At 49.2% G+C, this 15,280-nt stretch overlaps 2 protein-coding genes across 7 annotated transcripts in view; both read right to left on the reverse strand.

The window, feature by feature from the left end:
• The window catches only part of GFOD2 (glucose-fructose oxidoreductase domain containing 2), a 33,757-nt gene extending 27,353 nt beyond the window's left edge, over positions 1-6,404 (reverse strand). For 2 of the 4 annotated variants that reach the window (XM_032325055.1, XM_032325054.1), the window contains exon 1: positions 6,182-6,404. In XM_032325055.1, the coding sequence (XP_032180946.1) occupies positions 6,182-6,389 (208 nt within the window). In that variant the 5' untranslated portion in view covers positions 6,390-6,404. The remainder of the gene's footprint in view (positions 1-6,181) is intronic. The other 2 variants (XM_032325056.1, XM_032325057.1) reach the window with 2 other exon arrangements.
• A 2,674-nt stretch (positions 6,405-9,078) lies between these two features.
• Positions 9,079-15,280, reverse strand: part of RANBP10 (RAN binding protein 10) — a 69,560-nt gene continuing 63,358 nt past the window's right edge. For all 3 annotated transcript variants that reach the window (XM_032323574.1, XM_032323575.1, XM_032323576.1), the window contains 5 exons: positions 14,952-15,156; positions 14,154-14,275; positions 13,557-13,702; positions 13,128-13,239; positions 9,079-12,679 (listed from right to left, as the gene is read on the reverse strand). In XM_032323574.1, the coding sequence (XP_032179465.1) occupies positions 12,549-12,679; positions 13,128-13,239; positions 13,557-13,702; positions 14,154-14,275; positions 14,952-15,156 (716 nt within the window). In that variant the 3' untranslated portion in view covers positions 9,079-12,548. The remainder of the gene's footprint in view (positions 12,680-13,127; positions 13,240-13,556; positions 13,703-14,153; positions 14,276-14,951; positions 15,157-15,280) is intronic.

The following is a 15,280-nucleotide window of genomic DNA, read 5'->3' on the forward strand; positions in this document are numbered from 1 at the left end:
CCAGAGATGATAACCATTTCCTAGCAGTAACCACCATAAGGCTGCAGAAAACATTAACCGCATGGAGCATTCTCTAATATGCTTTAGAACACTGTGCTACAAAAACATCCATCAAAACACACCAAAGATACGCTAAGGGTCAAGATTATCTGTCAACAAGCACCAAAAAAAAAAAAAAAAAAAAAAAACCCCAAAACAAAACACCCCTAAAAACAAACAAACAAACAAACAAACCAAGTCTTAGAGGTACTTGGCTGGGTCAGATGGAAGAACATGCAACTTAACCTCAGGGTTTTAAGTTTGAGCCCCATGTTGGGTGTAGAGATTACTTAAAAATGAAAAATCCTAATTAAAAAAAATAAGTCTTCAAAAGCCACATATGCTGTGTACAGTGTACCCTTCGATTACACACGTGTAAATTCATTATCTAGGTAACCACATTACTGACTGGTTCGGACACCTGGGATAGGAAACAGCAGTGTCGTCTTCTGCCAGCCCTCTCCCTCAGCACTTTAATATAGTCACAGCGTGAGAAGGGGTGAGGGCCTGCGAAGAGAAGTGGTCCTGAATCATCTTTTACACCAGCAAAAAACTCTTAGGAAGGCTTGTTTTTTAAAATACATACTCATTGGGGCGCCTGGGTGGCTCAGTTGTTAAGCGGCTGCCTTTGGCTCAGGTCAGGATTCCGGGATCCTGGGATCGAGCCCTGCCTTGGGCTCCCTGCTCAGTGGGAAGCCTGCTTCTCCCTCTCCCTCTCCCCCTGCTTGTGTTCCCTCTCTTGCTGTGTCTCTGTCAAATAAATACATAAAATCTTTTAAAAAATTACATATATATGTATGTATATATATATATAATGAGTGTGTATATATATACACTCATTATAGGGACCCTGGGTGGCTCAGTTTAGTGTCCTACTCTTCTTTTTGGCTCAGGTCATGATCTCAGGGTCCTGAGATCGAGCCCTGCGTAGGGCTCCACGCTCAATGGGGAGTCTGCTTGAGATTCTCTTCTCTTTCTCCCTCTGCCCCCTCTTCCCCTGGTCCCTCTCTCCCCATCTCAAATAAATCATAAACACACACACACATTCATTACAGAAAATTACTGTTTTTCTCATTTTTCAAAAGATTTATTTATTTATTTATTTATTTGACGGAGACTGTGAGAGAGGGAACACAAACGGGGGAGTGGAAGAGGGAGAAGCAGGTCTCCCGCTGAGCGGGGAGCCCAATGCAGGGCTCAATCCCAGGACCCCGGGACCACGACCCGAGCCAAAGGCAGATGCCCAACGACTGAGCCACCCAGGCGCCCTCTCATGTTCTTTTTAAAAGTTTTTATATTTAGTATACTTGTGATCAAACCGTATTCAAAACTTTGTATCCTGATTTTTTTCACGTACGTATTTTGACATAAGCATTTTTCATGTTAACCACAGTTTTCAAGGGTTATGTATTTCATGGACTACATGAACCAGCTTTTCCCTTCTCTAGTGTTAGACAACTATATTATATTCAATTTATTTTGTTATAAATTACACATTTAGATATTATAGTCCCAAAGTTATATGATTTGCTTAATAGTACCATTCAGTTTCCTTTTTTAAGATATTTATTTTTAAGTAATCTCTATACCCAATGTGGGGGTCAAACTCACAACCCTGAGATCTAGAGTCACACGCTCTACCAAATGAGCCAGCCAGGCTCACCAGCATTCTAAGCAAAATATAATTGTGAAAGTAAATAATAAAAGATTTTGAGGTTGTCAAGTGATATGGTAAATCTCAAAGCCAAGTAGAAGTGTTTCCGGTTCTATTTTGGGGTTATCTGCTCTCATGAGAAACTAAGAGTTGACAGTTTGAGAGCAGCACTGTTACCCTCTGCCAGAAAGGAGGACGGCATTTTGGATACTCAGTTCCATTCGTGGCAGGTTTCATTCCTGATACTTCCGGGTACACAGTGGATAGGATAGGAACCCTTATCAAATAACTGTGAGTGGCAGGAGTGGGAAGGTGGAGGGGGGGTGGGGAGGAGGAGAGCAATTTCTGTCTATGCTGGGTACCAAAAAGTGTGGCCTTGTGTCACTGGCTACTCTGAGAACTGCCAGTATCTAGGACAAAGGTAACTCTCCTACTTGTAACTCTTTCCTTCTAAGAGAAGGACCTAAAGAACAGAGTTTGCGTGTATTCAAGTAATGCAGGAATATTCACCTTTTCCTTCTTAACGGTTAATCTCTATTGTCTGGGTGTTTATTCCCATCACTGTGAGACAGAAATATTTATTTCATTGCTCATTTCTTTTCTCTTAGTTTAAAGAGATAATACTTCAGTGAGCTCATTCCTGACCTAATGGCTAATTCACAGTAAGTGTTAGTGGAGGAAGTCTTACTGCTTTCATTTTTTTCTTAGTATCTCTTCCCATTCTGACTTTCAGGAGCCCAAGTCTATTTCAAGTATCTTTCAATCCCCACTTTTTAAAACACCTGGCATTTAAATTTTTCAAGTAATTTGGATATTTGGACTCTCTTGGAATATAAAGCTGCTACCTTTTAAGAAAAATAATGTCCCCTTACAATACTGTGTATGAATTCTCAAAACTAAAACTAACAAAATCTGAATTTTTTTCCTAGATGCTGTCCAGTTCCAACAATGAATTTATCCTGAAATTGGACCTCCTAAAATAAATATGTGTGAGTGACTTGTCAGATATAAGAAAGGCTCCTCTCCTACTTCTTAGTTAGTGGGCTCTGATTGATTCTTAACTTTTCTGAACACCAACATTTGTGTTTCAACATATGTCAGCTGGCACTGCATCTCCAGCTCATTCTCCTCTTACCATGTAACTAGAAAATCAGTTCAGTGAAAGTAGATCCTGTTAGCATTACTGGTTTATCTGGTATGTTGGCCTGTTAAATACTGTTGATTACTTTATTACAGGTCAGATTTGATAACTGCCTTCAGCTGCCCTAGAAAACGGAGTGGATATTAAGTAATTATTGGTGAAAAGTTTCATTGCTATAGCGACAAAGAAACACTTCTAGAGTCGGTGAGTCCCTCTTTCTCTTTTGAAAGCAAGTGACTTTCTGATTATAGGAGCTCAAAAATTGCACACCCATCAATGGAGCACACTCTTCACCTTCATACAGTATCTCCTTCAACTGCTCATCCAAGAAAGTATTTTCACTTACATTCAAAGCAGCCTCCCAGGTCCAAAGACAGTAATTGTTCCCTTCCATCTTACCTTGATTTTGGCCTACTAGTCTGTCTTCTATCTGGGCCAGCACTAAGGTAACGAGGGTTTCTATAAAGAATTCAGTGATCTTTGGGCGCCTGGGTGGCTCAGTGGGTTGAGCCGCTGCCTTCGGCTCGGGTCATGATCTCAGGGTCCTGGGATCGAGTCCCGCATCAGGCTCTCTGCTCAGCGGGGAGCCTGCTTCCTCCTCTCTCTCTCTGCCTCTCTGCCTACTTGTAATCTCTCTCTGTCAAATAAATAAATAAAATCTTTAAAAAAAAAAAGAATTCAGTGATCTTCATAAAGCTTTCTGACAGGATTTGATTAACAGTGCCAATTTCCCCCATAGATTTCAAACACTTCTGATAATACTCCATTATATCTCTTAAGGTATTTGTACAAAATATTTCCACAGATTAAAGAAAAGCCAATAAATGTATAGCCACATTATAGATATGGTATGGCATTGATTTATGAACCTCAGACAAAATTCTGTTACTTAAATTAATCTGACCTATTATTATCACCATACTTTTTCATTTTTTTTTAAAGATTTTTTTTTTAAAGATTTTATTTATTTATTTGTCAGAGAGAGAGGGAGAGAGAGTGAGCACAGGCAGACAGAGTGGCAGGCAGAGGCAGAGGGAGAAGCAGGCTCCCCGCCAAGCAAGGAGCCCGATGTGGGACTCGATCCCAGGACGCTGGGATCATGACCTGAGCCGAAGGCAGCCGTTTAACCAACTGAGCCACCCAGGCGTCCCTAAAAGATTTTTTTATTTGGGCGCCTGGATGGCTCAGGTCATGGTCTCAGGGTCCTTGGATTGAGGCCCGCATCAGGCTCTCTGGTCAGCAGGGAGCCTGCTACCCACCTCCCTACCTGCTTCTCTGCCTACTTGTGATCTCTCGCTCTGTCAAATAAATAAATAAAATCTTAAAAAAAAAAACAAAAGAAAAGAAAGTGAAGAACATCTCTTTAAAAAAATAATAATAAAGATTTCTTATTTATTTACTTGAGAGAGAGAGCTGGAGCAGGATGAGGGTCAAAGGGAGCAGGGACTCTGAATCATGACCTGAGCTGACAGCAGATGCCTAACCAACTGGGCCACCCATGTGCCCCTAACATCACCATTCTTTAAAGGTATCTTATCACTCTGAGGGGGAAAGAAAACCTGCTGCAAAATCAAATATACATTGAAAATTAGTTGTTGTTGTTGTTTAATTTATTTGTCAGAGAGAGAGAGAAAGAGAGCACAAGCAGGCAGAGGCAGAGGGAGAAGCAGGCTCCCTGCTGAAGGGGCCGGAAATAGGACTCAATCCTTGGGCCCTGGGATCACGACCTGAGCAAAAGGCAGCTGCTTAACCTACTGAGCCACCCAGGCGTCCTTGAAGATTAGTTTTATCAGAAAGAAAGAGGGAGGGAGGGAGGAAGAAGGAAAGACAGAGGAAGGAAGGAAGGAAATTAGTTTTATCAAACTAGTAAGAAGTTGATTTTATTGATTAGAATCAGGGACCATCTTTTTAAAAATTATACACTTCTTTTTACCATACTACAAATCTTTGTCTTTTTTTTGGCGCGGGGGTGGGGGGGCTGTCATTCCTAATCCTGCTACTAGCGGATCCTAGTAAGACTACAGCAATTTTCCCAGCAAATAAAAATAACTTATCAGACCCAGATCGATCATTCCACAGGAAAAGTAGAGCAACCAGGTGGTAAGAGAAAACCTGACAACAGAATTTTTATCCGTAAGATGGGGAGCCCACCAACAGAACTGTCTGCTGGAAACTTTCACCTCTATAGTCCAGTCTTTAAAATTCCCAGTCCCAAACCAGTACTTCTCCACATTGTTCTGTAAAATGGATGGCCTTAACTGAAACTCTTTTGTTCCCTGGGTGTACATAGCTTTTCAGAAGAAGAGGAGTTTCCTTATGAAGAATCAATCTAGCTTCCCCAACACAACCATCTTCTCCATATCGCAGTAACATGTCTTAAGTGTTCTTTATAATTTAAACAGCTCTTCCCTTCAAGTGAAGGGTCATACACCTTCTGAGACTGTGCCCCAGAGTTTACAAAGAAGACTGGGCCGTGCCCCAACTCGGTTCTGGATACTCAAAAGGACACCCACTTTCTTCTATAAGATGATATATCTATCTATCTATCTATCTATCTATCTCCTTTCTTGCTGTCTAGCCAACGCAGCTTTAAACTTTTCCATTCGTCTCCCATTCTTCAGATTCTGCTGCAGTTTGGGAGGTAAACTCCTCACACAACCATTCACAAGTCCTGATCTCCCCGCCCCCATTTCCTTCCTCCCCATTCATGTGATAACGTCTTGATGGGAACACCTTACCTCACCTTTTGTCTCCGCTAGTCCTTCTGCTTCCTTCCTGAGCTTCGAAGCTAGGCCAGGGCCACTAAAGACGTGGCCTGTGGGCATTCGGTGACTGGCAGAGCCACTCGCACTCTCTGGAGTGTCCCTTCTCCTATCTACCACCCGAACCCTCTTTCCTTAAATAAAGATTTACCCTCTAAAAGTCCCATCTCCCTCTGAAAGACGATGGACCAGCGCCCTTTGTCTGAAGCTTCCACACCTCCCATCCTTGTCCACAAAGCGTCAGTCCACACAGGTAGGGTCTGCTCGGGGCAGGACAGGGGAGCCTAGGTTTCCGCGTCCCGTAAAGGGATGAGTTATGGCCGAGGTCCTTCCAGGAGCTAAAATCCTACAATTACACGACAAATCTATAGGTCCTATTTCTGAGGCTGGGAGGACCAACTCCGGGGCGACCCCCCAACTCGGCGACCGCGCTGGCAGTTAGGACGGCCCCCTCCAGCCCCAGCTCTAAGCAGCCCCGCCTCCGACCTCGGGCGCCGGGCCGCGGAGGAGGCCCGGTCAACGCCCGCTGGCTGCCGCGCCATGCCCTCCTTCATCCTCACCCGCCGCCGCGGGCCCGCCTCTCACCTGGCATGCTGGCATCGCCCGTCCCGCGCTGCACTGGAGACCATCGGTCTAGACCGGTCTCGGCCACCACCCGCCCGCCAAGAGGGAGGCTGGCGGGGACGCGCGGGCCCCGTAGTCCAACGCACAGGCACCGGGTACGCGCCGCCTGGTTTCTAAGGAACCGGGAGCTCTGGAAAGGGAGGGGCGGGACGGCTGGAGGTCTGCGCATGCTCCCTGTAGGGGGTGGACCTGCGCTGGGAGGGGCCGTGATCGGAGATTGCGCATGCTCGCACATTGGGGGCGGACATTAAGTGGGTTAGCCGAGGGGTTGGTCCTTTATTTCCGGCGGTGGAGGCGGCCGGCCAATGTATAATAGCCTCTACTTCTTTTTTTTTTTTTTTAAGATTTTATTTATTTATTTGATAGAGAGATCACAAGTAGACGGAGAGGCAGGCAGAGAGAGAGAGAGAGGGAAGCAGGCTCCCTGCTGAGCAGAGAGCCCAATGCGGGACTCGATCCCAGGACCCTGAGATCATGACCTGAGCCGAAGGCAGCGGCCTAACCCACTGAGCCACCCAGGCGCCCATAGCCTCTACTTCTTTAGGGCCCTTCCATCCCGCATCAGTAATAAGGAGGTTCTGGGAACTGTAGTGGGCCTTGGTCTGGAGCTAAGGAGGGACTGGTGTTGGACCCAACTGTTGTTGTAGAACGGTAGTTCTCTTGAACTCGCCGGACTTCTTGGCCTCCTGAATCCTACGATAATGACTCTGTACTGTTTTCTGGTGCCTGTCTGGGCTTTTCTTCTCTGCATGTTCTTTGGTTGTTCCTTAAATTTAGTGCACCTTCTGTGACCTCAGTCTCTCAGCTCTCTTTACTGGCATCTGTCTCCCCAAGTAAATACCATTTTGTAACAAGACTGCTCTTTACTTCACCATTACTCTGTCTGCCAGAGTAATGAAACGTGTCACCTATAATCCTTAGCTATGTTAAGTAGGCTATGTTGCAGAGGTAGGATTAGGGTTTTTTTTTTTTTTTTTTTAAAGATTTTATTTATTTATTTGACAGACAGAGATCACAAGCAGGCAGACAGGCAGGCAGAGAGAGGGAGAGGAGGAAGCAGGCTCCCTGCAGAGCAGAGAGCCCGATGCGGGACTCGATCCGAGGACCCTGAGATCATGACCTGAGCCGAAGGCAGTGGCTTAATCCACTGAGCCACCCAGGCGCCCCAGGATTAGGGGTTATTTCGGCAGGGGGAGCCTCTCCTCTGCTATTGACTCCTGGTGAGAGTCTGGACCCCCCCACTCAGCTAGGATTAGAACGGTGTGCCAGCCGTCCTTCCAGAGCAGCTTGTGATGACAGAATATGTCAGTTGAGCTGAAGCAATTGTTCTTGCTGAGAACTGGTGGCCAGCAATGCTATCTCTGGTTTGGAGGGAGACAGGACTTCCTGCCACTGCTGCCACCTTCGGAGCATGGAAGTCTCCAAGAGTGATGGGTAACCTCTAATCTCCCTCTTATGAGGTTTTAATCCCCTTAATCTTTTCCCCCAGATTCTGAACAGCCATGCAGACTCAAAATGCTCTTGTGTTTGATGTTTCTTACCATCTCAAGATTCATTCCGGAACAGGGTTTTTCAACAGGGGCACTGTTGACATTCTGAGCCTGATAGGTCTTTGTTGTAGGGGTGCTGTCTATGCATTGTAGGATGTTTATAGCATCCCTGGCCTACCAAAAATATCTTGAGTCATTGCCAAATGTTCCCGGGGGCGGGGGGGGGCAAAATCACTCCCTGTAGAAACCACTAGTCTAGAGAGAAATTAAAGGTACTCTGGCTTTATGGAACCAGGACTTTTTGCTTAACATTCCATTCCTCCCTCTTCAGTGTTCCCTAAGAGAGTCCTGCCGAGTAATAGTCCTATAAAATAACCAAGTGAAGCACACATGTACTATATATCCCTCTATGTCAAGCCTCCCCTACATGTGCTATAATTCTCTGTCTCCACGGGGTAGAATTAGTCACTTAAAAGATTTTTTTTTTATTTTTTTATTAACATGTGTATTATTAGCCCCAGGGGTACAGGTCTATGAATCGCCAGGTTTACACACTTCATAGCACATACCTTCCCCAATGTCTATAACCCCACCACCTTCTCCCTCCACCCCCCCCCCAACCCTGTTTGTTTTGTGAGATTAAGAGATTAAGAGTCTCTTATGGTTTCTCTCCCTCCTGATCCCATCTTGTTTCATTTATTCTTTTCCTACCCAAATCACATTTTAAGGGTGGGGAAACTGGAGCTGAGAAAGGTTAATTTTCCAGTTACCCAGTTAGTAAACAGCAGAACCAGGATTTTGAGCACGAGTACTTTCTCTTCAGACTGACAAGAAGCTAACTTCAATTAAGCCTCAGAAGCCCTCACTGTCCAGTGTTTGGGACGTGTGTGTTTGGACTACATTAAAATCTTATTCTGAGGGGCGCCTGGGTGGCTCAGTTGTTAAGCATCTGCTTTCGGCTCAGGTGAGCGATCCCAGGGTCCTGGGATCGAGCCCCACATCGGACTCTCTTCTTCCTCTCTCATTTCCCCTGCTTGTGTTCCCTCTTTCGCTGTCAAATAAAATCTTAAAAAAAAAAAAAAAAATCTCATTTGGAGGACAGAAGGACTTGTGACCACCTTTTTGGAAGTGAATTTTCTTTTTCTTTGTCTCAGAAGGAAGCTGTTTGCGGGGAGAGAGCTGAAGCCCAAGCGCCTATCCTCTTTCGGGTCTCACAAACACCTGAAGTCTTGAGGGTCCCTGAGGGGTACCAGGGGCCTGGGAACTTGAGAGGTGGGCTGAGTAAGGGCCAGACCCCCAGGACAGAGCGAGCCACACAAGGGGTGCCAACCCCAGTAAGACTCAAAGCAGAGACCAGACACTCATGACTACTCATGGATGTGTATTTTAATAAAAATAATTCTGTCAAAATACAACAGGAGTTTTTTCATCTCTCAAGTACAATTTAATAGGATGTTTTGTGTTAGATTTCTCTCTAAACCCTCCCACACCCACAAGTTTCATGCTAATGCCAAGTAACTTGCAAGGACAAAGGCAGAACCAGTGTGCACAATGTGGAGGACATCTGTTTCAGCTGTAGTTACTAATGGAGGAAACCCCTATGCAAAGAGGCGGCACCTGAGGCATCCAGAGTCCATGAACTGGCCACAGGTCTGGTGCACAGGACCGGTGGTCAAGTAGGGCTCTGCTGCCTGGCTGCCACATGGCATGCATACCTGAGTTGTGTGCAACCAAAGGAACTTTCAGCTCTGACAGTTCTCTGCCTCATCTTCTTTGTGCTTGCTTAAGGGGTAGGAAGGCGCTGGGTGGGCTGGGCAGTCCCCCCTTCACCATCTCTTGGTGTCCCTGTTCTGGCGGCCTACCCCCAGCCACAGATTCATGTGGGTAAGGATCAGAGGTTCTGGCTTTCTTTGCAGGGTCTGCCAGGGTCCACTCTGGAAGGAGTGACCATTTGGTGGCACAAGGGGGAAAGGTAAATAGGGAAGGCTGGTCCCCCAGGGCTGGACAACCCAACAGAGCCAGGTCTTCTTCCTGTCCCCTTAGGTCAGGTCCAGCCCTTCACTGGGGCTCTTCCCAGGTGCCTTCCCCACTGTTGGCTCCCGAAAGCAGGCTGGTAGGACTGGGTGTGCATAAGGGGCTCCTCTGGCTGGCAGGCAGCCCTGAACTATCAGCAAGATAGTGGACTCAAGCAGCTTGGTTTTGGTCCTCTCCACGGCTTGTGGGGCAAAGGCTTATGTCCCAAAGGCAAGCTGTCCAACTGGGACAGAGAGCCCCTCTGGAGAGGAACAGAGTAAACAACTTGGACTCAGCTGAAACAGTGAGATAAGGCACAGAAAATGGGGAGGTGGCCATGGGTACTGAGAGTGAGCCAGGAGGACACCCAACCCCAAGCAGCACACAGCTGTCCCAGACCCTCTTGGGCCCTCTCTCAGACGCTCCACAACTCAAGCCCATGCACCCGTCCCCATCCCTGACACACCCCTGAAAGTACCAGCTGCTCAGACACTGCTGGGGGCCTCACCAGCCTAAGCCCTCACCTGCCATTTAGCTTCAGGACTAAACAGTGTTGCACAACCCCCAGGGATGAGTTAGTCCAAGCTCTGCCACTAATTTGCTGTGTGACTTTGGCTAAGTCATTTAATCTTCTGGGCCTGTTTCCATATCTGTAAAGGAGAGGACTGGTGGAGTAGATGTTCTCTGAACCCCACTCCAGCTGCAAAAGCCTCTGGTTTAAATTCCCAATCCTGCTCCGCTCTGGCCATTTTAGGAGCTTGATGTTTCCAACCTCTGGGTTTGGGAGCTAGACATCCTCAGCCTTGCACAGGATGAGTTTCCTTTACAGACATGACAACACCTCCCCAACAGGCCACGGTCTGGGGTGCCAGCTGGAGCCCTGGTAGGGACCAAGAAAAAGCAGCAGCTCGTAGGATCATGTCCCAAGGCAGAACTCTGGGAGAGCACAGGGTGAGGGCTCCAACCCCATCACCAGCAGTTGGTCCAACTCAATCACTTTTCCTGTCCAGCTGTGAGCCCGTCAGGCAATGAGTATCTCAGGCTGTACCACCATCCCTGTGTCCACTGCCAAAGAGCAGGAGCTTACCCAGCCCCTGCCCAGGCATGGACTAGAAGTTCAATTTCTGGCCTTGCCCCTTTGCAAGGACTGCCTGTGTGCTCCCTCTCACTGAAGCAGGTAGGGAAATCGCGACCCCTCCTGGTGCTCCTCTGGGTAGGCCTCCTCCCTTCTTCCTCCTGGGCAGTCAGTCCTCTCCACGGATGGCCTGTCCAAGTCCTAGCAGTCAACTCAGCCCTTCCTCTCCTGATTCCCTGATGGCAGTACCAGGACTGTTTTTGCCCCACCAGCTGGGAGGATCCATCTGAAACAGTTGGTGGGACACCTGCAGAGCCCATGAGGTCCCTTCCTCTGGCCAGCAAATACTCATAATAGTCTTTTCTAAGAGTGGCCGGGGCCAAGCTGCAGGGAGCTGCGTGGCACAGCTGCAGTGAAGCCTGACCTAGTAGGTCAAGAGTTCCATCCCCTCCAGCAACCGGCAGCCCAAGAATCTGCCTCCACAAAGTCCTAGCTTCTCAAGAGAAAGCACTGATTCCATGAGAGCTGTGCAGAGATGGTGAAGATCCAGGCAGAAAGAAGGCAGCCCCTGTACTCAAGGACTTCTGTCCTGGAATGGACACACATCCTCCCCGCAGCCTGACACACAGCAGCTCTTGGGTCAAAGGCAGGTAGTTTCCAGGCAATCAATTTAGAGTAAATGAATTATTTGGCCATCTTAACGACAAGGGAAAATAGGATGTTGAAAGGGAGAGAAAGGAAGGGGCAAGGCGGGCAGTGAGAGGCAGGGTAGAATGGTAGATAATGTGCTGGCCAAGGACTCCCTACTCCCTTGCTTTGCTGAATAGCCCTGGGCCAACTCATGCCTTCTCTGAAGCCTCAGCCCTGTAGTTCTCCGCTCAGCCCAGCTCTCAGGGGCCTAGGGACCCACACCTCTCAGCTGCTAACCAACTTAGCCTGATCTGCCCACTAACTGGCCCCCAGTGCCTACTGGGCTTCCTTGGGCTGCAGCTGGGCCTGTGGCTCAACAAAGGGGAAGCCCGAAATAAACTTATTACTTGGCTGAGGTGACAGAGATGATTCTTTTTTAATGAGTTGGACTCAAATAAGAACATATGGTGTCTGGACAGCCTCACCCAAGAGGTGCTGGACCACTAACACTACGATAAATACTGTGTCTTTTTTAATATATATATTTATATATATAATCTCATTTTTTTTTTTTTACTTATGAAAATAATAAGCTATCACCAATTCGGATAGGCTTCATCACTAAATTAGCAGAAACCAGCTCAGCACAAGCTCTCCAGAGATAAATACTGGTGGCTCAGTCAGGAGGAAAAAAAAAAAAGATTAAAAAACCCAAACCCTCCTCAAAACAAACCCCCCCTTTCAAAGTAGAAGGCGCTACATGAGAGTAACCAGCCAATACTGTGTCAGAGGCCGCTGCACATGAAAGGGAGAGAGAGACTGAGGGCAAGAGTAGGGGAGGAAGGAAAGGAAAAAGGAAAGAAGGAAGGAAGGAAGAAGGAAGGAAGGCGGAGAGGGAGGGACGGCAAGGAAGGGAAGGAAGGAAAGGAAAAGGAGAAGGAAGGAAAAGGAAGAAAGAAAAGGAAGACAGGAAAGGGAATGGGGAAGGCCAGGCAGGAGGAATGGACTCTGCCCATGGCTTCTAGGTCCCTCCACCAGATGCCTATGGAGGGCAGGGCTGCTCTAGCTCTGGCTAGAGAGGGGCTGAGAGGGGCCAGGTGGGGCCAGCCAGCGTGGTCAGCTAGTGCAAGTAGTCGTCGACTCTGGCAAAGGAGCAAGATCCCAGGCCCGCTCGGGCCATGAGCCGTAGACATTCAGATGCCTGACCCAGGGCGAGCATCAGAGGGGGCTGCTTTGGCAGGTTCTGAGACTCTGTGGAGGAGAGACAAGGCCTGGTCACTGCTTTGCCCAGGAGTTGGCCTAGATCAAAGTTCCCTTGAGAGCAGAAAGTAGGGGCAGTGGACAGAATCTCTGGGAACAGTGTTCATGTGTCCCTGTGTCTGTCCCAAGCATCAGTCTATGACCCCGCAGCCATGCCAGGAACCTGAGGACCTTAGCTCTCTTCAGAGCCATGAGCTGGCCAGGCCCACAGTCATCGGCCAGGGTCTGTCATGATCTAGCCAGCCAACTCAGCTGGGCAGAGGGAGGCCAGGATTTAGGTTCAGCCATGGAAGCCCAAGTGCTATGGGCTACCAGAGAATGCCCAGGCAGAGCTCACTACCCTGATTTGGACAAACATCAGCAGCTCCTAGGGAGAGAGGGGAGGTAGGCTAGCTCAGGCACTCATGGATGAGCTTCTGTTTTGGTAATATCTACTTACCTAAAATGGCGCTGTTGAGGGCAGCACACACAGGCTCCCTCTGGATGGGGTCAAGCTGCTGGCCAACTGGGCAGCTCCAGGGGTCTGAGTATGCCAGCAGGCTAAAGGCATCCTAAGGGATAGGGCATTCTTGAGAACAGTGTGGCACATACCACACACATACATATCTCCATGGCTCCAGGGGGCATACAGGGCCCTGCATGGTGCCCAGTGAGGGCACCACACACCCTGAGCATAGGGTCAGGAAGGACTGTGCCCTCCCCAGAGCCTAGAGAGGTCTGCATATATCCTGGAAGTCCTGTTTCCCATCGTGGACTTGACGAGAGCCCACTCTGTCCTCTTGCTGCTACCCCCAAGGCCCTCCCAGAGTCGACCTGTCCCCACCCCTACGTGGGAAGCCACTCTATGAGCACCTGGCTTGTTCTATACCTGCAGCATCTCCGTGTGGGCCAAATTCTTGCCGTACTCCCGGCCCAGCTGCTCACTCAGTGCCTGCAACTCGCGACCAAACAGGATAATCCTTTCTGTGGCAGCCTGGTTGCCCCCACAGAGCTGCCGCCGAGGATGCCCATCATCTGCGCCCAGAGCCCAGCAGAGAACAAATCGTGAGGGGTAAGGAGACAAGGGGAGGACTGGGGCGGGGACCCCAAAAAGGAGAAGGCAAGAGGGACCTTGGGGCCAAGTTAGGTGGACCATCCGTAGCTGAGGGGCTTTTAGTCCACCTAGCACATGACGTAGGAGTCTGGATTCAACTTTCCCACTTCCCACCCGCTAGAGTGCTCGAGAGAATTCCCACTCTCACCAAGTCGCTCCAGCCTCAGATGCAGCAGCCCTGGTCTCGGCATCAGGCCACGGGCCCTCCCACTCCAAGCACGTGTTCCTGACTACGGTGTCAGTGGATCAGGTCCACTCAGAGCTTCTCAGGCTGACAGAGCCTGCCCATGCCAACCCACTCCCAGGGGGCAGAAGTCATCCAGGCTGAGCCACTACCACCCCTGCAACACCATACCAGGCCATGGTTCTCACCCATGCTGGACTCATCTGTCTGTAGGTCCTCATGCTTGTAGGCACCGTTGACGATGCGCGTGGCTACACTCTCCAGCACACCATTGGGGTAATGCTCTGCTTCCATCTCCATCTCACTGTCACTGTGGAGAAGGGTGCAGGTAGGAGCTGGCCAGGCAGATATGGTTGGGAGCAGCCTGGCTGGGCCTCCATTCAGGCTTGCCACAGGTCGCTGTGGGTAAACCAGGCTCTAACACCTGGCCCCTACTCTGACATCAGCTATCCCCAGAGGCCTGTCACCTGATTCTAACTCTTGTTCCAGTGCTGCCTCTGTGGCTCTCCCCTCCTTAGCCTTTGTGTGAGTTGACACACCCCTTCCACCCATTCCTCTCCCAGCCCCAGGGACCAGAGACCCCTGAGAAGTATCTCTAGGCACCAGACTCAGGTCCAACCCTGAGGTATGCCTGGAGGCAGCCGAAAGCCACAGGTAGTCTACAGCCTAAAATCTCTGCTGCTCCATCTGTCTGACTGCGGGCCACACCCAGTCAAAGCTTCTTCGGTGGAGAACCTAAGGGTTTTGCCAGGCCCTGCAGGAGCAGTGCTTATTGACAGTCAGAGCTGAGCAAAATGACAGCTGGATCACAGGCAGGGCCAGAAGCTGGAGCCAATGCCTGGCCTGGCAGGTCAGCAGCAACCACTCCAGGCAGACTTGGGATGGAGGTGGGCAGTTAAGGACAGGGGTGGCACTCAGACAGGCTGCGGTAAGCCCAGCTGGTGCCGAGCAGAAAGGAGGAGGAAGAAGCAGAGTAGGACAGGCACCTGGTCTCCTGGTTACTGGTGCTGCTGTGGGGCTGGGACTTGGTGGAATCTGTTGAGTTGGACTCGGAGTAATTGACGGAGGATGGGGATGAGGAGGACGAGGAGGACGAGGAGGAGGAGGAGGAGCTGGGTGCAGGGTATTTACTGTGGTTCTGTTTGCTTTTCGTGGATGCGACGCCATTGCTGCAGCTGGGACTGTCTGCTCCTGGAAACCAGGGAATAGTCACAAGAGGAGGGGCGGTTTGCCATAACGGGGCCCGAGGAATGACCACAGTGGTTCCATTTCCCTTCCCCCAAATCCAGCAGCGAGCCCTGAGCCCAGCCCAGGG

Source organism: Mustela erminea, chromosome 19 (genome assembly GCF_009829155.1).
Source record: "Mustela erminea isolate mMusErm1 chromosome 19, mMusErm1.Pri, whole genome shotgun sequence".
NCBI classification, from domain to species: Eukaryota; Metazoa; Chordata; class Mammalia; order Carnivora; family Mustelidae; genus Mustela; species Mustela erminea.